The following is a 26,329-nucleotide window of genomic DNA, read 5'->3' on the forward strand; positions in this document are numbered from 1 at the left end:
GAGGAAACCAGAGCAGACAGAGGAAACCCACCTGGTTATGGGGAGATCATACAAGTTCCTTACAGACTGTGCCAGGATTGGACTCTAAGCTCTAAAATGCCCCGGGCTGTGATAGCATCACACTAACTTTACACTACCGTGATCTCCCATGATTTCATGGCACCCCTTTGAAGAAGAGAGAAAGATTCAGTCCTCAGTCAGTTTTAAGAACAGATTGCAACATTATATTTCTGTTTATGCTTGCTGTGTCACCTCTTGGAATGTGTAAGGAAACGGGCGCCTGGTGGCAAAGCACAGGGAGTATGTGCGAACTGCATAGTCAGCACACGATCAAAATCGAACTCTGGTTGTTGGAGGAGTGAGGCACCAATTTTAACTACTGAGCCTTGCCACAATGTTCCCCTGCTACTAAATAAGTACCTTGCACCAATTTTTAGTGATAAATTTCTAGTCATCTCTTTCCAAAAATGCACATCAAATCCCACAAAACTGATTTCACCTGTAGAGTATAAAATACTACATAGACAATGAGAACATAGAAACCTACAGCACATTACAGACCCTTGTTGTGCTGACCATGTAACCTACTCTCGAAACTGCCTAGAATTTCCTTACCGCATAGCCCTCTATTTTTCTACTCCCCATGTACCTATCTGTGTGGCCTTCGTCGGTCGTGGTCGACCATGGGTCCTGCACCTCTGGTAGTCACTGTACCTATCTAAGAGGCTCTTAAAAGACCCCCTTGTATCTGCTTCCACCACCATCGCAGGCAGTGCATTCCACGCACTACCACTTTCTGTGTGAAAAACTTACCCCTGATATCCCTCAGTACCCATTTCCAAGCACCTTAAAACTATGCCCCTTCATGCTAGCCATTTCAGCCCTGGGAAAAAGCCTCTGGCTATCCACTTGATCAATGACTGTCATCATCTTGTACACTACAGCACAGAAACAGGCCCTTTGGCCCATGCCAAATTGTTACTCTGTCTAGTCCCATCACCCACACCTAATCCATAGCCCTCCAGCCCCTCCCATCCATGTTCCTATCCAAATTTCTCTTAAATATTGAAATTGAACCCATATCCACCACACGTGCTGGCAGTTTGTTTCACACACTCACCACCCTCTGAGTGAAGAAGTTCTTCCTCATGTTCCCCTTAAACATTTCACCTTTCACCTTTAATCTATGACCTCTAGTTCTTGTCTCACCCAACCTCAATGGAAAAAGCCAGTCAATACCCCTCATAATTTTGTATACCTCTATCAAATCTCCCCTCATTCTCCTACGCTCTAGGGAATAAAAATCTAACCTATTCAACCTTTCCCTATAACTCAGATCCTCAAGTCCCTGGCAACATCCTTGCAAATTTTATCTGCACTATTTCAGTCTTAATAATATCTCTCTTGTAGGTAGGTGAGCAGAGCTGCACACAACTTCAACAGAACATCCCAATCCTGTATTCAATAAGCACACAAAATGCTGGAGGAACTCAGCAGGCCAGGCAGCATGTATGGAAAAGAGTATACAGTCAATGTTTCAGGCTAAGACCCTTCATCAGAATTGGAGAATACTGTATTCAATACTTTGATTTCTGAAGGCCAATGTGCCAAAGCTCTCTTTATGACCCTATCTACCTGTAACAGCTACTTTCAAGGAGTTAAACACTGAGTCTGATGTGAATATTGTTAAGAAATTATTATTTTCACTTATCCTATTAATGGAGGAGAAACTCACCTTTTAACATTTGTTTTTCAGGTTATAGTATTTCTCCTTGTTGGGATAATATTTATGATCACTACTCTGCCACTGGTCGTTCTTGAATGGAATGAAAGATGTAGCAACTCTTCAATCACGGAAAACTGCTCAGAATGACACTGACACGTGTAATCTGAGAAGATTTGTTGCCAGCCCAGAGTGCATAGTGAAGTACTACTCAACGAGAAATTTGTTCGATTAACCAGGAATTGTCACATCTGGTAGCTTACCTGCTACAATTTGTATGATAATACCAACAGACTACTGTGAACCTGCTGCACCAGAACAGAACGTTTTAAAAAGTTCACTATCATAAGCAAAGTTTTAAAGTATTTGTCCATAATTACTGATTTTTAAAAATCTGACAGTGTTTTGATACTGAAATTCTAACGTGATTATTTACAGTAATTTCCATCCATTTTGCTAATTATTCCATTTTAATTATTTAAAGGGCAGTTACATTCTGTATACTACTTTATACCTTAAAAATTTCCACGTCATCTTTGAAACCTATTGTAAAATGACATATTGTCATCAGTCAAGGAAATAACTTCTGCCTCAACAGAGTTTGAAATGTTGCCATGCAATGTGAATAAATTAGCAAATAACACATTCCTGGTACTCTTGTCACTATTGATAAATGTAAGCTGTGCAGGAATGCCCTTAAGGCCATATTATAAGACCATAAGACATAGGAGCAGAATTAGGCCATTTGGCTCATCTAGTCTGCTCAATCGTTCAATCATGCCTGATCCTTTTTTCTCCTCTTCAACCCCAGTCCCCGGCCTTCTCTCTTGATGCCGTCCAATCAAGAACCTATCAATCTCTGCCTTAAATACACCCAACGACCTGTCCACAGCTGCGTGTGGCAACAAATTCCACAAATTCACCACCCTCTGACTGAAGAAATTTGTCTGCAACTCTGTTTTAAATGGACACCCCTCCATCCTGAGGCTGTGCCTTCTTGCCTTAGGAAACATCCTTTCACATCTACTCTGTTTAGGCCTTTCAACACTCAAAAAGTTTCAACAAGATTTCTTCCACCTCTCCCCCCGCCAATCTTCTAAATTCCAGTGATTACAGACCCAGAGCTATCAAATGTTCCTTGTATGATAACCCTTTCATTCTCGGAATCATCATTGTGAGCTTCCTCTAGACCCTCTCTGATGCCAGCATATCTTTTCTTAGATGAGGAGCCCAAAACTGTTCACAATACTCAAGGTGAGGCCTCAGCAGCACCTTATAAAGCCTCAACATCACATCCCTGCTCTTGTATTCTAGACCTCTTGTAATGAATTGCATTTGCCTTCCTCACCACCAACTCAACCTGCAAGTTAACCTTTAAGGTGTCCTGTACAAGGACTTACAAGTCCCTTTGCATCTGGGAATTTTGAATTTTCTTCCTATTTAAAAAATTGTCTGCACATTTATTTCTACCACCAAAGTGCATGACCGTGCATTTTCCAACATTGTATTTCATTTGCCACTTTCTTGCCCATTCTACTAATCTGTCTGTCCATCTGCAGCCTACCAGTTTCCTCAACACTACTGCCCCTCAACCAATTTTCATATTATCTGCAAACTTGGCAACAAAGCCAACTATTCCATCGTCTAAATAATTGATATCCAGCAAATCAGCAAGGAAAGAGATTGCTGTGCCTTTGGCGATGATCCTTGCATCCTTACTGGTCACAGGAGTAATGCCAGAGGACTGGAGGGTGGCAAATGTTTAACAAAGGTAATAGATAGCCCTGGGAATTATAGACCTGTGAGTTTTAGAATAGTGGCGGGCAAACTATTGAAGAAGATTCTTAAAACCATCTTAAAGATTTACAAGCATTTGGTTTGATAGTTAACATGGCTTTTTGAGGAGCATACCATGCCCCGTGAGCTTGAATGAATTCTTTGGGGATAGGTTGAGCAAACTAGGGTTTGTCCCTTTGGAGCGAAGAAGATGAGAGGTGACTTGACAGAGGTGTAAAAGTTGATAGGAGGCACAGATAGAATAGATAGCCAGAAACTTTTTCCCAGGGTGGAAGTAGCTAATAAAAGAGGGCACAACTTTAAGGTGTTAGAGGTAAATACAGGAGGAATTTCAGAGGTAGTTTTTTTTTTAAACAGAGAGTGGTAGGTGTGTGGAATGAGTTGCCAGGGGTGGTAGTAGTGGCAGATACATTTACAACATTTCAAAGACTCTTAGATAGGTACATAAGGATCAAAGTAAAATGGAGGGCTATGTGGGAGGGAAGAGTTACATTGATCTTGGAGTAGTTCATTGTGGGTTGAAGGGCTTGTACTGTAGTGTACTGTTCTACATAAGGGAGGATAGTGGGGTTGAGAGGATGGCAGAGAAAAGTTGATGGGCTGAATGACCTAATTCTGTTCCTATCTCTCATAGTCTTGTAATATTTGTTTTAAGGAGGTAATGGGCCTTGGAACATTAGGGTACATACTGTGAGGGGATCCAGGAGTGCCCCTCTTAACTGTTTGAAGAGGGACAGAGTCATTTATCATTAAAGTTGCTGGTGAACGCAGCAGGCCAGGCAGCATCTCTAGGAAGAGGTGCAGTCGACGTTTCAGGCCGAGACCCTTCGTCAGGACTAACTGAAGGAAGAGTTAGAGATTTGAAAGTGGGAGAGGAGGGGGAGATCCAAAATGATAGGAGAAGACAGGAGGGGGAGGGATGGAGCCAAGAGCTGGACAGGTGATTGGCAAAGGGGATATGAGAGGATCATGGGACAGGAGGCCCAGAGAGAAAGACAAGGGGGTGGGGGAACCCAGAGGATGGGCAAGGGGTATAGTCAGAGGGCCAGAGGGAGAAAAAGGAGAGTGAGAGAAAGAATGTGTGTATAAATCATGATGGTTTGTTTGGAGAAGAGAGAGAAAGAGACGAAGATTGACGGTTGGACTGTCACGGGAGGTAACTTTGGAGATAAAAACTGAGCAGCTCGAAGGTTGCTATGGTAACCAACAGGCCATTATTGATGTTACTTCCAAGGACTTGTTGCCTGCTCACATTCTTTTACAAAGGAAGGAGGGGACTCTTTGAATGATAGGGGATGCTCAGCCTGGTGAAATAAATAGGAGGTCAGATGATACGGACCTCAGACACATGATCTGGACACTGAGTGAGCATTGTTGTGCCTGCAGAGAAAAGTGGGTTTTGGAGGTTCAATCAGGCGGATTGATCCAATTGCTCTGCCAGTGAAAATTCAAAGGCAAGACCGGTGGGGAGTTGTCCATGTGTCTGACCCTGGCCTGGGTAGACAGCTCAACCACACCGAAGTACGGTTCCCTTTGTTGTTAAAGTCACAGTCGGTGACTTGTGAAGGATTTCGGACAACGACGAAATCGACGGCAACAGCTCACCTGAAGACTCAACTCACTCTCTCTCCATCGCTATTCAAGTAAATTCCACGAACTGAACTGAACTTTACTCAACATCGTAAGACTGTATTTTTTTACCCCTAGACTTAAAGAAGCTTGGTTTTCATACATATTTTTCCACACTTACTGATTTATTTACTTATATATATAATTCTTGCTAACCTGTTTGATTTATCTTCACTTAATTTACTGTATTGCATAGTTATTAATAAATATTATTAGTTATTAGCAATACTAGACTCCAAAGTGGTTTCTATTTCTGCTGGTTTCTTTATTCCTGTCACGGGTTACGTGACAATACATAATCATCTAATTACAATCTCAAAATACATACCTATGAAACACACTCTTAGTTGTAAAATTTTTACCTGCTTTGTTTGCAGATGATACAAAGATTCTTACAAATGGGTCAATGATGGTCACAATACTGCAAATAAAGTCTGACCAATGCATTCAGCATTACATTCTTGATTTTATATATCCTCAAAACAATAAATATCATGAGTGATATTAAACCTGATTCTAATTCTGATTCTTTCAAAATAAATGCGAACATTGAATTTGCCTTCTTTACCGCTGATTCAACCTGCAAGCTAATCCTTAGGGAATCCTGTACTAGGACTCCTAAGTCCCTTTGCAACTCTGATGATAGTGGAGACACAGCCAGTAAATGTGATCTCTAAACTTATATGTTATTGTAATATAGTTGTACCTTGCTGCAAATGGTCCAGGCTGAAATTTCAATGTGGTACTCGAGGCATGCTGCGTTCTCAATGATGCTAGATCAAAAACGAGAAAATCTGCAGATGTTGGAAATCGAAGTAGTGCACACAAAATGCTACAGGGACTCAGCAGGCCAGGCAGCATCTATGGAAAAGGGTCGATGTTTTGGGCTGAGATCCTTTATCAGGACTCATGTATCTTTTCCGTAGATGCTGCCTGGCCTGCTGAGTCCCTCCAGCACCTTGTGTGTATTACGATGTTAAATCAAAGTCCTGTCTTCTTACTTGAACATAAGTGAAGGTTGCACTTGCATGTAGATTTTGTGAAATTGTTAAGAGCTATAGGGTTTGGAGCTTGGATTTCAAAGCATCTTGCAATACTCGGCTGTTTTTATGATATTTGTCAATTATTTTTAAAATGGCAAACCATTGGGGCTGACGATGATCTATGTAAAATGAACAGCTGCAAATCCAGTGCTACTTATATCTGTTGCAAACTCTATTGTGGGCCGAAGATCCTGTAATGTGCTGTAGGTTTTCTATGTTTCTAAGTTTCTATATGTTCTATAAATAGCACTTAGTACAAATCAGGACATTGGCAGCACTGTTTGTATGACCTCAAGTCAAGTCAAATTTATTTATAAAGCACATTTAACAGCAACCCATGTTGACCAAAGTGCTGTACAAACCATAACGGGTAGCTAAAATCACAAATACAAGAAACACAGATATAAACAAGAAGGCACACAGCTTATAGGCACAAAATAAACAACACATGAGCCTAGGCACATGCCAAGAATCAGCCACATCAGAAAGATTCAAACGCTAGTGGATAAAGGTAAGTTTTGAGCCTGGACTTAAGAGTCAATGGAGGGGACAGATCTGATAGGGAGGGGAATGCTATTCCACAGTCTAGGGGCTACAACAGCAAAGGCACGGTCACCCCGAACTTAAATTTAGATTGCAGGACAGCCAGGAGCCCCAAGTCAGCCAAATTTATGTAATTTTGACTAAGAAGTTGGCAAGGAGTGCAGGGGAACAGTAACAAAGGGAGAAAGAGACGAGGTGGTAGAGAGGCAGAATCCAATTAGCAGCTTTCCAATTCATCAGGGCTGCACGTCCATTCAATGTAACCCCATTTACTACCCTCCCTTTCAACTCACCTGGATCCACATTCTAAGCCAATGCAACATCTAAAAACATATTTATGTATTAATGTACATAACATCTGCTAGTCCAACTCCAAAGCCCCAGCAAGCCAAATTGTCAAGTTTTGCAATTCTTACCTTGCATTTTTCACTGGTAGATTTTTTAAAAAAATAAGTAAAATAGCAGGAAAATACTTTGTTTTTGAGATTCGCTAACATTTCTATAAATTATTTAAAGAAATACAATTTCACTGAATTTGCTTTTATTGGTTTTAGTTTGGAGTATTGCTTTGGAAATAAGTCTGAATTTTTTTTTATTGACATTGAAATGTTGTATATGCACCTGCAATTCAGAAAACAATTTTATTGGTTATGGGAAAAATTTCTGGAATTTTGTATCTGCAATCATGTTTAAAAAGGTAGTTTGCTTCTTCCATTATTTATGAAAATGAACTGCATACATTGAGATATAAAATGTAAAATCAAAACTTCTAATGTTATTATTTGAACTTTTTAAACCCACATGTCAATAAAGAATATATACTTAAATTGTATAAAGATCCTTTTATTCTCATGTTAAAATTTCCACACTGTTGGTCTGGTCAGTTCTTTTCTCCCATGTGATGGGTTAATTTGACTGTTTATCTTTGCGTTTTGATGAAAGTACTTGCATATTTTCATGTTTCCCCTTTGGAGTCACAGACCTGTCTCTAGCTGATGGAGAGGCCGTACAACTAAATGATCCTTTCAACATTTTCAGTAAGAACCTCACAATGCACTGAAATACACTGTCACGGTGTACTGTAGTGCAGTAAGTGATCCAATTTCAATCAAATATCATTGAAAATTGGGGATTCGATGCAAGTTGTATAAAAATACATCATCGTATTTGACGTCTTCCATGCATCTGTCACAATAAAGCATGTGCCCAAATTGGTGATAATCTTCTAAAAAATTCTCTCATGTGCCATGGTAATTTTAAGCAAATGCAGGTGTCCCCCGCTTTTTGAACGTTCGCTTTACGAAACCTCACTGTTACGAAAGACCTACATTAGTACCCTATTTTCGCTTTCAGAAGGGGTTTTCACTGTTACGACAAAAAAGCAACGCTCGATAAAAAAATCAGTGTGCGATAAAAGGCAGCACGTGCCCCGAGCAGCCGCTCTCCCCCGGATTCGGAACTGCATTCTCGCCAGCATTGCTTAAACACATGCCTGTGAGCAGTTGTTTGCAAGATGAGTTCCATGGTATTGGAAAAGCCTAAAAGAGCTTTTAAGGGTGTTACACTTAGCGTAAAACTAGACATAACTAAGCATTTCGATCGTGGTGAACGAAGTAAGCACAAAGTGGGTTTGGCTTATGGAAGCTGATGAACATGATGTTGAAGAGGTTTTGGCATCCCATAACCAAGATCTGATAGATGAAGAGCTGATGCAATTGGAAGAAAAAAGGATAACAATCGAAACCGAATGAGTAATGATAAAGTACGACTTTAATTTTGAAAGGGTACGTCAGTTTAGGGGATATTTGCAGGATGGTTTGAGTCCTTACCAAGAACTGTGTGATAGAAAAATGCACGAGGCTCAGCAGTCAAGCAAGCCTTCTACATAGCCACAGCAGACGATGAAACTCGACCTTCGACATTGAGGTGGGCAGAGATAGAAGATGACCTGTCTGCCCTAATGGAAACAGACGATGACAAGATGACACCCCAGTGTCCCACCACCCCAACCCCCAGGCCACGGACAGATACCGATTCGCGGAGAATGCAACAGTAGCCAGGAGGCACACAGCACATCTTTAAGAAAAAAGCCGAAATAAACATGCTAATTAATTAGGTGCCGCCGACATGTAATTGTCGGCCTAGATCAGAGACGATGCAATCGGAAATCGGCACTGATCTGGGCCGGCAATTACGTGCCGGGCGGCACCTAATTAATTAGCATGTTTGTTTCGGCTTTTTTCTTAAAGATGTGCTGTGTGCCTCCCGGCTACCGATGCACCCCTGCATGCTTTGCGGCAATGTATTGCTCGGCGACCTGGAAGGTGGGGGCCACTGCACCACCCAAACTCTGACTCAGCCTAACACACCATCATCAGTGTGCTCGGTGCTGTCTTCCAGATTCCGGTAAGTGATACTACACTGTACATACATTATTTCTACTTTATATTCTTTGTTTACTTTCAGAAACAAAGGTTCTGAACTTAAAGTGGGGTAACTTTGAAGGTATGAGACGTGAATTAGCTAAGGTAGACTGGCAAATGACACTTAAAGGATTGACGGTGGATATGCAATGGCAAGCATTTAAAGGTTGCATGGATGAACTACAACAATTGTTCATCCCAGTTTGGCAAAAGAATAAATCAAGGAAGGTAGTGCACCCGTGGCTGACAAGAGAAATTAGGGATAGTATCAATTCCAAAGAAGAAGCATACAAATTAGATAGAAAAAGTGGCTCACCTGAGGACTGGGTGAAATTCAGAGATCAGCAGAGGAGGACAAAGGGCTTAATTAGGAAGGGGAAAAAAGATTATGAGAGAAAACTGGCAGGGAACATAAAAACTGACTGTAAAAGCTTTTATAGATATGTAAAAAGGAAAAGACTGGTAAAGACAAATGTAGGTCCCCTACAGACAGAAACAGGTGAATTGATTATGGGGAGCAAGGACATGGCAGACCAATTGAATAATTACTTTGGTCCTGTCTTCACTAAGGAGGACATAAATAATCTTCCAGAAATAGTAGGGGACAGAGGGTCCAGTGAGATGGAGGAACTGAGTGAAATACATGTTAGTAGGGAAGTGGTGTTAGGTAAATTGAAGGGATTGAAGGCAGATAAATCCCCAGGGCCAGATGGTCTGCATCCCAGAGTGCTTAAGGAAGTAGCCCAAGAAATAGTGGATGCATTAGTGATAATTTTTCAAAACTCGTTAGATTCTGGACTAGTTCCTGAGGATTGGAGGGTGGCTAATGTAACCCCACTTTTTAAAAAAGGAGGGAGAGAGAAACCGGGGAATTATAGACCGATTAGCCTAATGTCAGTGGTGGGGAAACTGCTGGAGTCAGTTATCAAAGATGTGATAACAGCACATTTGGAAAGCGGTGAAATGATCGGACAAAGTCAGCATGGATTTGTGAAAGGAAAATCATGTCTGACGAATCTCATAGAATTTTTTGAGGATGTAACTAGTAGAGTGGATAGGGGAGAGCCGGTGGATGTGGTATATTTGGATTTTCAAAAGGCTTTTGACAAGGTCCCACACAGGAGATTAGTGTGCAAACTTAAAGCACATGGTATTGGGGGTAAGGTATTGATGTGGATGGAGAATTGGTTAGCAGACAGGAAGCAAAGAGTGGGAATAAACGGGACCTTTTCAGAATGGCAGGCGGTGACTACTGGGGTACTGCAAGGCTCAGTGCTGGGACCCCAGTTGTTTACAATATATATTAATGACTTGGATGAGGGAATTAAATGCAGCATCTCCAAGTTTGCGGATGACACGAAGCTGGGTGGCAGTGTTAGCTGTGAGGAGGATGCTAAGAGGATGCAGAGTGACTTGGATAGGTTGGGTGAGTGGGCAAATTCATGGCAGATGCAATTTAATGTGGATAAATGTGAAGTTATCCACTTTGGTGGCAAAAATAGGAAAACAGATTATTATCTGAATGGTGGCCGATTAGGAAAAGGGGAGGTGCAACGAGACCTGGGTGTCATTATACACCAGTCATTGAAAGTGGGCATGCAGGTACAGCAGGCGGTGAAAAAGGCGAATGGTATGCTGGCATTTATAGCGAGAGGATTCGAGTACAGGAGCAGGGAGGTACGACTGCAGTTGTACAAGGCCTTGGTGAGACCACACCTGGAGTATTGTGTGCAGTTTTGGTCCCCTAATCTGAGGAAAGACATCCTTGCCATAGAGGGAGTACAAAGAAGGTTCACCAGATTGATTCCTGGGATGGCAGGACTTTCATATGAAGAAAGACTGGATGAACTGGGCTTGTACTCGTTGGAATTTAGAAGATTGAGGGGGGATCTGATTGAAACGTATAAAATCCTAAGGGGATTAGACAGGCTAGATGCAGGAAGATTGTTCCCGATGTTGGGGGAGTCCAGAACGAGGGGTCACAGTTTGAGGATAAAGGGGAAGCCTTTTAGGACCGAGATTAGGAAAAACTTCTTCACACAGAGAGTGGTGAATCTGTGGAATTCTCTGCCACAGGAAACAGTTGAGGCCAGTTCATTGGCTATATTTAAGAGAGAGTTAGATATGGCCCTTGTGGCTACGGGGATCAGGGGGTATGGAGGGAGGGCTGGGGCAGGGTTCTGGGTTGGATGATCAGCCATGATCATAATAAATGGCGGTGCAGGCTCAAAGGGCCGAAAGGCCTACTCCTGCACCTATTTTCTATGTTTCTATGTTTCTATATAGGCTGTGTATTTTTATGTGTTATTTGGTATGATTTGGCAGCTTCATAGCTTAAAGGTTACTGGAGAGCGCTGTGCCGTGTTTTTGCCAACAGCGCTTGCGTGAGATTTTCTGCCAACGGTGCTTGCGTGAGATTTTCGCTATGGAGAACAGTTCAGTAATGATTGTGGAAAAGTATTTCTACGTTATATAGGCTGTGTATTTATCATATCATTCCTGCTTTTACTATATGTTACAGTTACTTCAGGTTTTATGTGTTATTTGGCATGATTTGGTAGGTTATTTTTGGGTCTGCAAACACTCACAAAATGTTCCCTTATAAATAAATGGTAATTGCTTCTTTGCTTTACGACATTTCGGCTTACGAACCATTTCATAGGAATGCTCTACCTTCGGATGGCGGGGGAAACCTGTATCAATGATTTGTGAATACTATTATCCCCTCAAAACTAACAAATAAACTTCAAAACCTTGGCCTCAATACCTCCTTGTACAATTGGATCCTCAATTTTCTCACCTGCAATTCAGATTGGCAACAACATCTCCTCTACAATCTCCATCAGCATAGGTGCACCACAAAGTTGTGTGCCTAGCCCCCTGCTCCACTCACTTATGACTGTAAGCTAAGCACAGCTCCAATGCCATTTTAAAATTTGCTGCCGATACACTGTCATTGACCAAATTATAGGTGGTGTTGAATCAGCATATTGAAAATCTGGCTGAGTGGTGCCACAACAACCTCTCACTCAATATCATCAAGACTAAATAGCTGATTATTGACTTTAGGAAGAGAACACTGGAGATCCATGAGCCAGTCCTCATTGGGGGATCAGTGGTGGAAAGGGTCAGCAACTTTAAATTCTTCAGTTTTATCATTTCAGAGGACCTGTCTTGGGCCAGCACATAAAGTGCCATTACGAAGAAAGCAAGGCAGTGCCTCTTAATTTATTAGAAGTTTGCAAAGTTTTGGAATGTCATCTAAAACTGGCAAACTTCCATAGAAGCAACACACATCAAAGTTGCTGGTGAACGCAGCAGGCCAGGCAGCATCTCTACGAAGAGGTACAGTCGACGTTTCGGGCCGAGACCCTTCTTCAGGACTAATTGAAGGAAGAGCTAGTAAGAGATTTGAAAGTGGAAGGGGGAGGGGAAGATCCAAAATGATAGGAGAAGACAGGAGGATGAGGGATGGAGCCAAGAGCTAGACAGGTGATTGGCAAAAGGGATATGAGAGGATCATGGGACAGGAGGCCCAGGGAGAAGGAAAGGGGGGAGGGGGGGGGAAACCCAGAGGATGGGCAAGGGGTATAGTCAGAGGGAGAAAAAGGAGAGAGAGAGAAAGAATGTGTGTATATAAATAAATAACGGGTGGGGTACGAGGGGGAGGTGGGGCATTAGCGGAAGTTAGAGAAGTCAATGATCATGCCATCAGGTTGGAGGCTACCCAGACGGAATATAAGGCGTTGTTCCTCCAATCTGAGTGTGGCTTCATTTTTACAGTAGAGGGGGACGTGGATGGACATATCAGAATGGGAATGGGACATGGAATTAAAATGTGTGGCCACTGGGAGATCCTGCTTTCTCTGGCAGACAGAGCGTAGGTATCTTCCATAGATATATGGTGGAGACTATATTGATTGGTTACATCATTGCATCAGTGGAGTTGGAGGGTTTTAAGGTATTTGGAGAGGAGTTGGTGGGTAGTGGGGAATGAAAAGTGGAGTTAGGGTGGGTTTTAGAGAATGTGGAGTGGAATTGGTGTGTGTTAGGCAATTTGGAGTGAAGTTGGAGGGTACTAGGGAAGTTGGCATGGAGTCAGAGTGTGTTGGATTACTTGGAGTGGAGTTAGCAAATGTAATGGAACTTGGAGTGGAGTGGTTGTGTATTTGGGAATTTGGAGTTGTGTTTGTTGTAGTTTGGGAATTTAGAGTGGAATTGCATGGTGTATGGGAAATTAGGAGTAATGTTAGGGAATTTGGAGTGGTGTTGGAGGCTTTTGGGGAACTTGGAGTGGAGTTGGTGTGTGTTTGGAATTTGGAGTGGAGTTTGTGGGTGTTGGGGAATTTGGAGTTGTGTTGGAGGGTGCTGGAGAATTTGGGGTGAAGTTATTTAGTGTTATGGAATTTGAAGTGGAGATGGCATGTGTTGGGGAACAGAGTGGAGCTCATGAGTGTTGGGGATCTTGGAGTGGAATTGGTGGGTGTTAGGGAATTTGGAGTGGTGTCACTGGATGTTGGGGAATCTGGAGTGAACTTAGTGGGTGCTACGGAATTTGGACTGGGGTTGGAGGGTTTTAGGGAATTTCGGGAGGAGTTGGTGGGTGGTGGGGAATGAGAAATAGAGCAGGGATGGGTGTTACGTAATTTGGTGTTGTATTGCTGTGAGTTCAGAATTTGGAATGGAGTTGCAGGATGTTTGGGAAGTTGGAGTGGTGTTGGTAGATATTAGGGACTGGAGTGGATTTGGTGGGTGTTGAGTTTAGAGTGGAGATGGAGTGTTTTAGGGAATTTCAAGTGGAGATGGTGGATGTTGGAGAATTTGGAGTGGAGTTGTCATGGCTGTTAAGGTATTCAGAGTGGAGTCAGTGAGTGATAGCGAATATTTCCTGGTTTTGGAGGGTGCTATGGATTTTGAAGTGGAATTAATGGGTTTTGGGAAAGTTGGAGTGTAGTTCCAGAGTGATGGCGAATTTCAAGTGAAGTTGGTTTGTGTTTGTGAATTTTTCGTGTACTTAGTGAGTGTTGGGGCATACTGAGTGGCGTTGCTGGGTGTTGAGGAATTTGCAGTGGCGTTGCTGGGTGTTGGGAAATTTAGAGTGCAGTCGGAGGATGTTGAGGAATTTGGAGTGCAGTTGGTGGGTGTTCGAGAACTTGGAGAGATGGTTAGTGTTGGGGAATTTGGAGTGGAGTTAGTGAATATTAAAAATATAGAAACGTAGAAATCTACAGCACATTACAGGCCCTTCAGCCCACAATGTTGTGCCGACCATGTACCCTACTCGAGAAACTGCCTAGAATTTCCCTACTTCAGAGCCCTCTATTTTTCTAAGGTCAATTTACCTATCTAAGAGCCTCTTATAAAGACCCTATTGCATCCACCTCTACCAGCTTCGCTGGCAGTACATTCCATGCACCCACCACTCTCTGTGCGAAAACTTACTTCTGACATCCCACTTGTACCTTGTTCCAAGCACCTTAAAACCATGCACCCTCATGTTAGTCATTTCAGCCCTGGGAAAAAGTTCTGGCTATCCACACAAACAATGGTACTCATCATCTTATACACTTCTAACAGGTCACCTTTCATCCTCCATTGCTCCAAGGAGAAAAGGCCAAGTTCACTCAACCTATTCTCATAAGGCATGCTTTCTCATCTAGGCAACATCTTCGTAAATCTTCTCTGCACTCTCTCTATGATATTCACATCCTTCCTGTAATGTGTCCAAAACTCAACATAGTACTCCATGTGGGGTCTAACTAAGCTCTTTATAGCTGTAACATTACCTCACAGCTCTTGAACTCAGTCCCTCAGTTGATGAAGGCCAACACTCAATACGCCTTCTTAACACTGTCAACCTGCGCAGCAGCTTTGAGTGTCTTATAGACACAGACCCCAAGATCTCGCTGATCCTCCACACTGCCAAGTTTTACCATTAATAGTATATTCTGTCTTCAAATCTGACCTAGCAAAATGAACCACTTCACACTTATCTGGGTTGAACTCCCATCTGCCACTTCTCAGCTCAGTTCTGTGTCCTATTAATATCATGCTGTAACCTCTAACAACACTCCGGACTATTCACAACACCCTCAACCTTTGTGTCATCGGCAAACTTACTAACTCACCATTCTACTTCCTCATCCAAGTCATTTATAAAAATCACAGAGTAGAGGTCCCAGATCAGATCCCTGTAGAACATCGCTGGTCACCGACCTCCATGCAGAATTTGAACTATCTACAATCACCCTTTGCCTTCCGTGGGCAAGCCAATTCTGGATCCACAAAGCAAGGTCTCCTTGGATCCCATGCCTCCTTACTTTCTGAATGAGCCTCGCATGGGGAACCTTATCAAATGCCTTGCTGAAATCCATATACACTATATCCACAGCTCTATCTTCATCAATGTGTTTTGTTACATCCTCAAGCAACTCAATCAGGTTCGCAAGGTATGACCTACCCTTGACAAAGCCATGGTGACATATACCGAATCAGATTATGTCTCTCCAAATGTTCATGAATCCCTCCCCTCAGGATCTTCTCCAACAATGTGCCCACCAGTGAAGTAATACTCACTGGTCTATAATTTCCTGGGCTATCTCTACTCCCTTTCTTGAACAAGGGAACAATATTTGCAACCTTCCAATCATCTGGTACTTCTCCCGTCCCTATTGATTATGCAAAGATCATCACCAGAGGCTCAGTAATTTTCTCCCCACTTCCCACAGTAGCCTGGGGTATATCTTATCCAGTGCAGGCAATTTATCTAACTTAATCACAAAATAATCTGCAGATGCTGGGGTCAAAGCAACACTCACAACATGCTGGAGGAACTCAGCAGGTTGGGCAGCATCCGTGGAAACGATCAGTCGATGTTTGGGGCCGTAACCCTTCGTCAGGACTGTAGAGGGAAGGGGCAGGGGCCCTATAACCTCTGGAGGGATGTCAGAAGTATAGGGCCTCTGCCCCTTCCCTCTACAGTCCTGACGAAGGGTTCCGGCCTGAAACGTCGACTGATCGTTTCCACGGTTGCTGTCCGACCTAGTGAGTTCCTCCAGCGTGTTGTGAGTGTTATCTAACTTAATACCTTTCAAAAGCTACAGCACATTCTCTTTCTTAACGTCTATACACTCAAGCGTTTCATTCAACTGTAAGTCATCCCCATAATTTCCAAGGTTCCTTTCACTGGAGCAAGGTATTCATTAAGTACCTCTGCTACCTCCTCTGGCTCCATGCATGTTTCCACTCTCGCTCCTAATTGGTCCTATTCTCACACGGCTCATTCTCTTGCTCTTCACATACTTGTAGAATGCCTTGGGGTTTTCCTTAATCCTGCTCACATAGGCCTTCTCATAGTCCCTTCTAGTTCTCCTAATTTCATTCTTGAGCTCCTTCCCTGGCACCCTTGTAATTTTCTAGAGCTCTAATATACCTCGTTTCTTGAACCTTTTGTAAGTTTTTCTTTTCTTCTTAATTAGATTTTCTACATCCTTTGTACACCATGGTTCTTTAACCCTACCATCCTTTCTCTGCTTCAAGAAACATACCTATGCAGAACACCATGCAAATGTTCCCTGAACGTTTGCCACATTTCTGCCAGGCATTTCCGAGAATACTTGCTCCCAATTTATGTTCCCAAGTTCCTGCATAATAGCATCATATTTCCCCACCCCAATTAAATGCTTTCCCAAATTTTCTGCTCTTATCACTCTCCAGTGGTTTGGCAAAGGAGACAGAGTGTTGGGGAATTTGAAGTGGTGTTGGTGGGTGTTATGGAATTTGCAATGAAGTGGGAGGATTTTAGAAAACTTGGGGTGGTGATGGAGTTTGTTGGGGAATTTCTAGTGGACTTGGGATGGTGTTAAGGAATTTAGAGTGGAGTTGGTGTGTTGGGGAATTTGGAATGGAAATGGAGGGTGTTATGAATTTGGAGTGGAGTTGGAAGCGTCAGGGAATTTGGTGTGGAGTTGGTTTGGGTGTTATGAATTTGGAGCAGAATTGGAGGGTGTTAGGGAATTTGGTTTGGAGTTGGTTTGGGTGGTATGAATTTGGAGTGCAGTTGGTGGGTTTTAGGGATTGGAGTGGACTTGGAGCATGTTAGGGAATTTGGAGTGGAGGAGTTCAGACCAGTACACAAGTGGAATACGTGATAGCTGCAGAAGAAGTGTTATAAATCAAAGAGATAAAGTGTGATTAAGGGTCTTTTGCATGCTTGCAAAGTCTGTTCAATCTTTTGCCTCAGTACCTGTAGTTACCCTTTGGAATGTGGATAGCCCCAGCAGGTTGCAACTGTCACTTAAGCTACATCAACAAATGGCTGTTTTCAAAAGACTTTTGCAGAGTTATAAATTGACAAAAGCAAAACTAAATCAGTAGTTCAAAATGTCTAAAATAACATTCTCCTTTTAACCATATTAGACTCTGTAAAATATAGATTCTTCAAATAAGTGCAATGTTGTCATACTGAGAGCTGTCAAAGATTCTGGTGAGACTTTTTTATACCAGAAGATATAATATAAGTTTATACTTTCTATTAAGCGTCAATATTACTGTGAACGCCAGGGAACTGAATGCTGCTTACAACTTTTCAATCACTTGAAATAGAATTAATGTTTACAGCTCACAATTACTTTAAGCTGTACAGAGAACTGTGGATGATATCTGTGATGGAAATATGCAGGAAGTTTGAGTTGTGAAAGCTGACGAACTTTTATCAATGCAAACACGAGGAAATCTGCAGACGCTGGAAATTCAAGCAACACATCACAAAATGCTGGTGGAACACAGCAGGCCAGGCAGCATCTATAGGAAGAGGTACAGTCGACGTTTCGGGCCGAGACCCTTCGTCAGGACTAACTGAAAGAAGAGATAGTAAGAGATTTGAAAGTGGGAGGGGGAGGAGGAGATCCAAAATGATAGGAATAGACAGGAGGGGGAGGGATGGAGCTAAGAGCTGGACGGGTGATTGACAAAAGGGATACAAAGCTGGAGAAGGGAGAGGATCATGGGATGGAAGGTGTAAGGAGAAAGAAACGGGGAGGGGAGCCCAGAGGAAGATGGAGAGCTGGCAAGGAATTATAGTGAGAGGGACAGAGGGAGAAAAAAAGAGAGAGAAAAAATGGGGTAGGGATAAATAAATAAATATGGGATGGGGTAAGAAGGGGAGGAGGGGCATTAATAAAAGTTGGAGAAGTCAATGTTCATGCCATCAGGTTGGAGGCTACCCAGACAGAATATAAGGTGTTGTTCCTCTAACCTGAGTGTGGCTTCATCTTGACAGTAGAGGAGGCTGTGGATAGACATAACTGAATGGGAATGGGGTGTGGAATTAAAATGTGTGGCCACTGGGAGATCCTGCTTTCTCTGACGGACAGAGCGTAGGTGTTCAGCGAAACGGTCTCCCAGCCTGCGTCGGGTCTCGCCAATATATAGAAGGCTGCACCGGGAGCACCCGACGCAGTATATCATGCCAGCCGACTCACAGGTGAAGTGTTGCCTCACCTGGAAGGTGTCTGGGGCATTGAGTGGTGGTGAGGGAGGAAGTGTGTTCCTTTACAAAGATACTTGTTCCGCTTACAAGGATAAGTGCCGGGAGGGAGATTGGTGGGAAGGGATGGGGGGGGGGGAATGAATAGACAAAGGGAGTCGCATAGGGAGCAATCCCCGAGGAAAGCAGAAAGAAGGGGGGAGGGAAAGATGTGCTTGGTGGTGGGATCCCGTTGGAGGTGGCGGAAGTTACGAAGAATTATATGTTGGACCCGGAGGCTGGTGGGGTGGTAGGTGAGGACAAGGTTCCCTGGCCCCCACCACTTTATTTTCACCATGGATGTCCAGTCCCTATATACCTCCATCCCCCACCAGGAAGGTCTCAAAGCTCTCCGCTTCTCTTTGGATTCCAGACCTAAACAGTTCCCCTCTTCCACCACTCTCCTCCATCTAGCGGAATTAGTCCTTACTCTTAATTATTTCTCCTTTGGCTCCTCCCACTTCCTCCAAACTAAAAGTGTAGCCATGGGCACCCGTATTAGTCCTAGCTATGTCTGCCTTTTTGTTGGCTTTGTGGTACAATCCATGTTCCAAACCTATACTGGTATCCGTCCCCCACTTTTCCTTCACTACATCTACGACTGCATTGGCGCTGCTTCCTGCATGCATGCTGAGCTCATTGACTTCATTAACTTTGCCTCCAACTTTCACCCTGCCCTCAAGTTTACCTGGTCCGTTTCTGACACATCCCTCCCCTTTCTTGATCTCTCTGTCTCTATCTCTGGAGGCAGCTTATCTACTGATGTCGACTATAAACCTACGGACTCTCACAGCTACCTGGACTATTCCTCTTCCCACCCTGTCTCTTGCAAAAATGTCACCCCCTTCTTGCAATTCCTCTGTCTCTGCCGCATCTGCTCTCAGGATGAGGCTCTTCATTCCAGGACAAAGGAGATGTCTTCCTTTTTTAAAGAAAGGGCCTTTCCTTCCTCCACCATCAACTCTGCTCTCAAACGCATCTCTCCCATTTCACGCACATCTGCTCTGACCCCATCCTCCTGCCACCCCACTAGGAATAGGGTTCCCCTGGTCCTCACCTACCACCCCACCAGCCTCTAGGTCCAACATATTATTCTCCGTAACCTCCGCCACCTCCAACGGCATCCCACCGCCAAGCTCATCTTTCCCTCCCCCCTTCTCTCTGCATTCCGCAGGGATCGCTCCCTACACAACTCCCTTGTCCATTCGTCCCCCCCATCCCTTCCCACCAATATCCCTCCTAGTACTTATCCTTGTAAGCAGAACAAATGCTACACATGCCCTTACACTTCCTCCCTCACCACCATTCAGGGCCCCAGACAGTCCTTCCAGGTGAGGCAACACTTCACCATGTCCCATTCCCATTCTGATATGTCTATCCATGGCCTCCTATACTGTCAACATGAAGCCATACTCAGGTTGGAGGAACAACACCTTATATTCCGTCTCAGTAGCCTCCAATCTGATGGCATGAACACTGACTTCTCTAACTTCTGTTAATGCCCCTCCTCCCCTTCTTACCCCATCCCTTATTTATTTATTATTTTTTATTTTTTCCTCTTTTTTCCTCTCTCTCTTTTTTCTCCCTCTGTCCCTCTCACTGTAACTCCTTGCCTGCTCTCCATCTTCCTCTGGGCTTCCCCCCCCCCCCACTTTCTTTCTCCCTTGGCCTCCCATCCCATGATCATCTCCCTTCTCTGGCCTTGTATCCCTTTTGTCAATCTTTCCAGCTCTTAGCTCCATCCCTCCCCCTCCTGTCTTCTCCTATCATTTTGGATCTCCCCCTCCCCCTCCCACTTTCAAATCTCTTACTAACTCTTCCTTCAATTAGTCCTGACGAAGGGTCTCGGCCTGAAACGTCGACTGTACCTCTTCCTAGAGATGCTGCCTGGCCTGCCGCGTTCACCAGTATTTTGTGTGTGGAACTTTTATCAATTAGTATCTTAGAAAAAACAGACAATTTGATTAAGTGACAAGCATTCTGCTGAATGTAAATATTGTTCTCCAACAGAAATATGGATATACCATTTTTATTTAACTCTATTCTGAGAATTAGAAGGAGGGGAAGCAAACTGTTAGCCTCATGATTCTGCTGAGCCACTAGCTGATCCATAATCCTGATTTGGTTGCCTGCCTTTGCTCCTGATACTTTGGATTAGGAATTTGACCAGACTGTAGGGTAACAGTTTTGAAGAGATCATTTCCCACTCCAGGAGGTCCACAGCCATGCAGCCAAACATGAGAATTCAGGACTTCAGAAAGTCAGCTGCCCGTTCTGTTGCTTGACTCACCAGTGAGTCCAGGGCCAGAGCAGTGACATACTGAGGCAAGGCACCAGGTGTGCTTTGTGACAACCTCTCAGAGGGATATGGAACAAGCTGCCAGAGGAGGTGATTGAGGCCTGTCCTGGTGTTGAATCTCAAACTCCATATTTGGATCACTTAATAATCTGCACCATTCAAACACTTATGAGCTCTGTCAACACATCACAGAGTCCTGGCATGCCTCTAGCTTAGGGGTCGCCAACCTGTCGACTGCGATCGGCCGGTCGACCTTTGAGACTTTCCCAGTAGGTCCCGAAGAAAAATCAAAAATAAATACATAAATACTGTTGTAATGTGAGCATTATAAAAGTAAGTAATACTAATTAGGATAATGTTAATATTGCAATATTTTCGCTAAAAAGCTGTTTGTAAAGAGAGATTGTTTCCGGGTTGCAGGGGTTTAGTTCCGTTCTTTCTGCCCAGTGCGCATTTGTGTAGTTCCCCCATCATGCACCGTGTTTTCAGCGTAGCCTGTGCTGCATCAAAGTGACCAATCAGATTAGATAAGAGTACAGACTGTTGCAAACATCAATATACGGCAGTGTCCCCAACCTCCGGGCCGCGAAGCATGCAGGGGTGCAGCGGTAGTCGGGATGCACACAGCACATCTTTAAGAAAAAAAGCCGAAATAAACAAGCTAATTAATTAGGTGCCACATGTCGGCTCAGATCAGAGGTGACGCAATCGGCAATTGCTCGTGATATCCTGATAGCACAGCGGAGGCTCCACGAAAGAAGGCGAAAACATACAAATTACATCCAGAACTGGAAGAGGAATTTCTGTTTACCTTGGTGAAAGACAAGTGTGTATGTATGTTGTGCCACCAAACACAAGCACTGACTAAAAGAGGGCATCTGGAGTGGCACCGTAACACCAACCACCAGGGATTTAAAGACATCTATCCCCCAAGGAGCGCAATTCATGCCTGGAAAGTTGAGCTGAAATTGGGGTTGAAGGCCCAGCAATTGTTTTCCACAAAACATGCTGCTCAAAATAAGGCTGCTATTGAAGCATCATTTCTTGTAAGTCACCTTTTGGCTGAATACAAGAAGCCTTTTACAGCTGGCGATTTATTCAAGGAAGCAATGGTCATTACCGCAGAGACTGTTTTTAATGACTTTAAAAACAAAAACGGCATCACGACCACAATACGAAATATACTGCTTGGCCCTGCAACAGTGACAAGGAGGGTAGAGTCACCGTCAGAGGACATGAACATTTTTCACTGCAGTTCGATGAATTCCTGGATGTAATGCAAACAGCTCAGCTTGTTGTATTTGTCAGAATGGCTTTCCAGGATTTTACAACAAAGGAGGACTTCCTCACTCTTTTGCAATTAAAGGAAAGAACAAGAGGTGAGGATATTTACAATGAGTTTAAAAAAATATGTCCGTGAAAATGACATCCCCATTCATAAACTGGTGGCAATTACTACTGATGGGGCCGAGTAATGCGCGGTGTGCGCGTTGGTTTTATACCACTAAAAGTCAGTGCCTACTTCAGGTCAACTTATCTATGCATTTTCACAGATGAAAATTATTAAATCTAAGTACAGGAGCTGACTTACTGACAGACACCTCACTAGGGTTGCCACCTTTCTCACTCCCAAATAACGGACAAAAGTAGCAGTCAAATCCCGGGACATTTGTGTTTACCTCGAGAAAGACTACCTCATGAAGTCTTGCGCGGGCATCTGTGTGCACATGCGCGTACATGCAGATTTTTTTTACCCCACGAATCGGTTTTGGCTTAATTTTCATTATTTCTACTTTATATAGGCTGCGTATTTATCATATCATTCCTGCTTTTACTATATGTTAGTGTTATTTTAGGTTTTATGTGTTATTTGGTCTGATTTGGTAGGTTTTTTTTGGGTCTGGAAACACTCAAAATTTTTTCCATATAAACTAATGGTAATTGCTTCTTCGGCGTAAAGCATGTTGGCACTAAAGGTTTCATAGGAATGTTCTACCTTAGCGGGGGGAATACGGGACAGTTGGCAACCCTATACCTCACAGACTGTCTCAGACTGGTTGTCTGTAGTTATGAGCCAAATTTCAGGAAATTAGCAGAAAGTATTCAGCCCCAGTCATCACACTGAGTGCAACAGTCAATTTTTATTTATTTATTTTTCATGTTGAAATAAAATTAAATATTGAAACTTAGAATTAAAGGTGTGAAGTATTGTAATATTCTTAAAGAAAGACAGCTATGGCCTGTTTGATATGCTAGTTACAGTGTTTTCTTGTTTGAATTAATTTGAAAGTTTGACAAAAGTATTTTGTGTAATTCAAATACAATTCACCCAAATAAAAGGCCTCAAATTGGAAGTACAATCTGAGCTGTTTTTTCTCTAAACGATTTAGTAGGTAGATCTTGCCTTTCACTGAGGTCGAGGTAGGGGATCTTGGGCTTAAAAAGGTTGGTGACCACTACTCTAGCTGATCTGAAACCAAAAATTCCTTCCTTATTCACGGTATATACATATACATACTTCCTTAGTCACTGAAATCATTCGTTCGTTTACAGTCTAACCAGTGTGCTATTACAACAGTCATGCAAATTTAACTTATTTACCTTCCATAGCACTTGATTTAAAGATTAACAATTCATTTGAAAATTGTGCTTGTTTCACCAATTGTTGATCTCTGTACATGTTTTCAAAACTCCCTGCTCCACCACAGATCACAGTCTCTTATCTAAAAAGAAATTGACCTATTTCCTTGGGTGCGGACTGATTAATCTCACACTTATCGACAATGAGCTCCACGCTGTAAGAACTTCCCACGTGCTTTATCAGATACAGGTTCTTAGTAGTTTTAGTGTGCCCTCTAAACCGCCAATAATAAACTCCTTCATATCTGTTAATGAAAAACTGAAAGTCTGCTACCAATTTCTAGAATATATTACTACCTAGAAACTGGATTGCTTCTGTTTTTGGCAGACTACAACATGCTTGCAATGTGTAATGCAATGGAATGCAAAAGAAATCACTAAATTGACTAAAATACATTGAACATAAAACATACAACAATACAGCACAGGAACAGGCTTTCGGCCCACCCGTCTGTGTTAAGCATAAATCCTTCTGCCTGCACATGATGTATATACACTGTACCTCCGTTCCCTATAAATTCATGACCCTATCCAAAAGCTTCTTAAATGCCACTATTGTAAAGAGCGTTAGGATGGTTTACAGCAGGAAGTCAGCTGTGGAACATCACTAATCTCAAACAGTTAACCATAATTTCTAAAGAAAGGAGTCAGTCCTTAAAGGCACACCCCATTTGGTAGTCACATAGCAGTAACATGCACTTTTGTTGCTACGGAAGAATGCGAGTTCCACATTTACTTAAAGAACTGGGCAAGTTCTAGACTATGAGACATATGTTCAGTGGCCACTTTATTAGGTACTTATACTGTATTTCCTGTACCTAATAAAGTGGCCACAGAGTGGATGTTTGTATTCCTTTACTGATGTAGCTCATCCACTTCAAGGTTGAATATGTTGTGCATTCAGAGATGCTCTTCAGCACACCACTGTGGTACAGAGAGTTTCCTGAGTTACTCAGGCCCTCCTGTCACCTTGAATCAGTCAGGACATTTTCCTCTGATGTCTCTCATTAATGAAGTGTTTTTCTCCACAGAACTGCCACTCACTGGATTTTTTTGGGTTTTTTGCATCATTCTCTGTAAATTCTAGAGACTGTTGTGCATGAAAACCCCAGGAGATCAGCAGTTTCTGAGATACTCAAACCACTCCATCTGGCATCAACAATAATTCCATGGTCAAAGTCACTTAGATCACATTTCTTTCCCATTCTGATGTTTGGCCTAAACAAAAACTGAACCTCTTGACCATGTCTGCATGCTTTCATGCATTGAGTTGCTGACATATGATTAGCTGACTACATATTTTCATTAACGAGCAGGCATATGTGTGTACCTAAAAAAGTGGCCACTGAGTGTATGTCATGAAGAAGGTCCTGTGTGCCTGAAAAGGTAGAAGACTCACTAGGCAACAACAAGAAAGGGTGATTAGAGATGGCTACAGTGGTTATTTTCCAGGAGAGAGATCCCTACACACTGGAAAGTAATGCCTTGATCTCACAGAATGTGACAGGTCGATTTATATACCACTATTTACACCAGGTCAGTGACACATCTCGTAGAGCTGCTGCCTCAGAGACTCAGGTTCTGTAATGGTATTGGATTTGCTGACCGTGAAGTTCTAAACTCAAACAAAAACCTTATGCCCTATCGGATATAAATAGCCACAACTACTCTAAAGCAAGGTTATACTTTAACTTCAAAGAATAGTTCAGTTCCCTGTTTATTTTCCATGGCAAGTTCAGCTGCCAGTACCCACTACTCAAGAGGTAGGTCCTCTCTCTGTAACAAGGAGAAGATACTTCCAGCTAACAAAATAGTTTAAAAACCAGTTCATTTATTTTCAGTGATATATATTTAAATCCATATAACATTAGTAATATTTAAGTAATATTGTAAATGTGAACCCGAGATGACTACCAACATGTTGAAGCTCAGCGAGACATTCGAGTTTCTAAAAAATTGCAGAACGCAGATGAAATTTGTGGATACATGAACAGTGAGCCCCAAGTGATAATACTAATAATATATAAATAAAAGTAGAAATGGCTGGCTACATTGGAAAGATAGACACATTCGATGGCACAAGAGATAACCAGATATTGTATACTGTATGAATTGAACAGTTTGAAGCAAATTCATTTTGAAGTAAATGAACTAGACAATGAAAAGTGGGCACCAGTCTTACTGAGTGCAATAGGTGTAAAGCATACAGTTTGCTAAAAAGTTTAACTGCTCCAACAAAACCAGCCAAAATGAGCTTTGCTAACACCGTGAACGTAATACAGGAACATTTAGAACCAAAAATATTGATGATTGCAAAATGCTTTAGGATTGGTAAGTGGAATCAAGAGAAAGGGGAGTCCATTTTAGTGTATGTAGCTGAATTTAAGAGTTTGTTTGAGAACTGTCAGTTCAGTGTTGGGCTTAATAATGTACTGAGAGATCATTTAGTTTGTGGAATCTTACAAGAAAGGTTTCAAAAACAGCTCCTAGCTGAAGCATAACTCACATTTAAAGGAGAAGTTGAAATTGCTGTATCAATGGAAACAGCAGCCAGAGATTCATCTGAGTTGCAGCCAAGAATGAAAGTGCACATGGGAAAAAGTTGCAGTGTCTAAACAGAAACCTGCCTGTCCAAACAAATTGTGTTACCAATGAGGCAGGTGCTCACAAAGACCAGACCAATGCAGGTTTAAAGGTGAACTTGCA

General features: G+C 42.6%; 1 protein-coding gene across 2 annotated transcripts in view; it reads left to right on the forward strand.

Moving 5' to 3' along the window:
- LOC140202838 (sodium-coupled neutral amino acid symporter 1-like) overlaps nt 1-4,390 on the forward strand; it is a 97,770-nt gene extending 93,380 nt beyond the window's left edge. For both annotated transcript variants that reach the window (XM_072268274.1, XM_072268276.1), the window contains one exon: nt 1,757-4,390. In XM_072268274.1, coding sequence (XP_072124375.1) covers nt 1,757-1,873 — 117 coding nt within the window. In that variant the 3' untranslated portion in view covers nt 1,874-4,390. The remainder of the gene's footprint in view (nt 1-1,756) is intronic.
- The last annotated feature ends 21,939 nt before the right edge of the window (nt 4,391-26,329 follow it).

The sequence above is a fragment of the Mobula birostris genome, chromosome 9, assembly GCF_030028105.1.
Source record: "Mobula birostris isolate sMobBir1 chromosome 9, sMobBir1.hap1, whole genome shotgun sequence".
NCBI lineage: Eukaryota > Metazoa > Chordata > Chondrichthyes > Myliobatiformes > Myliobatidae > Mobula > Mobula birostris.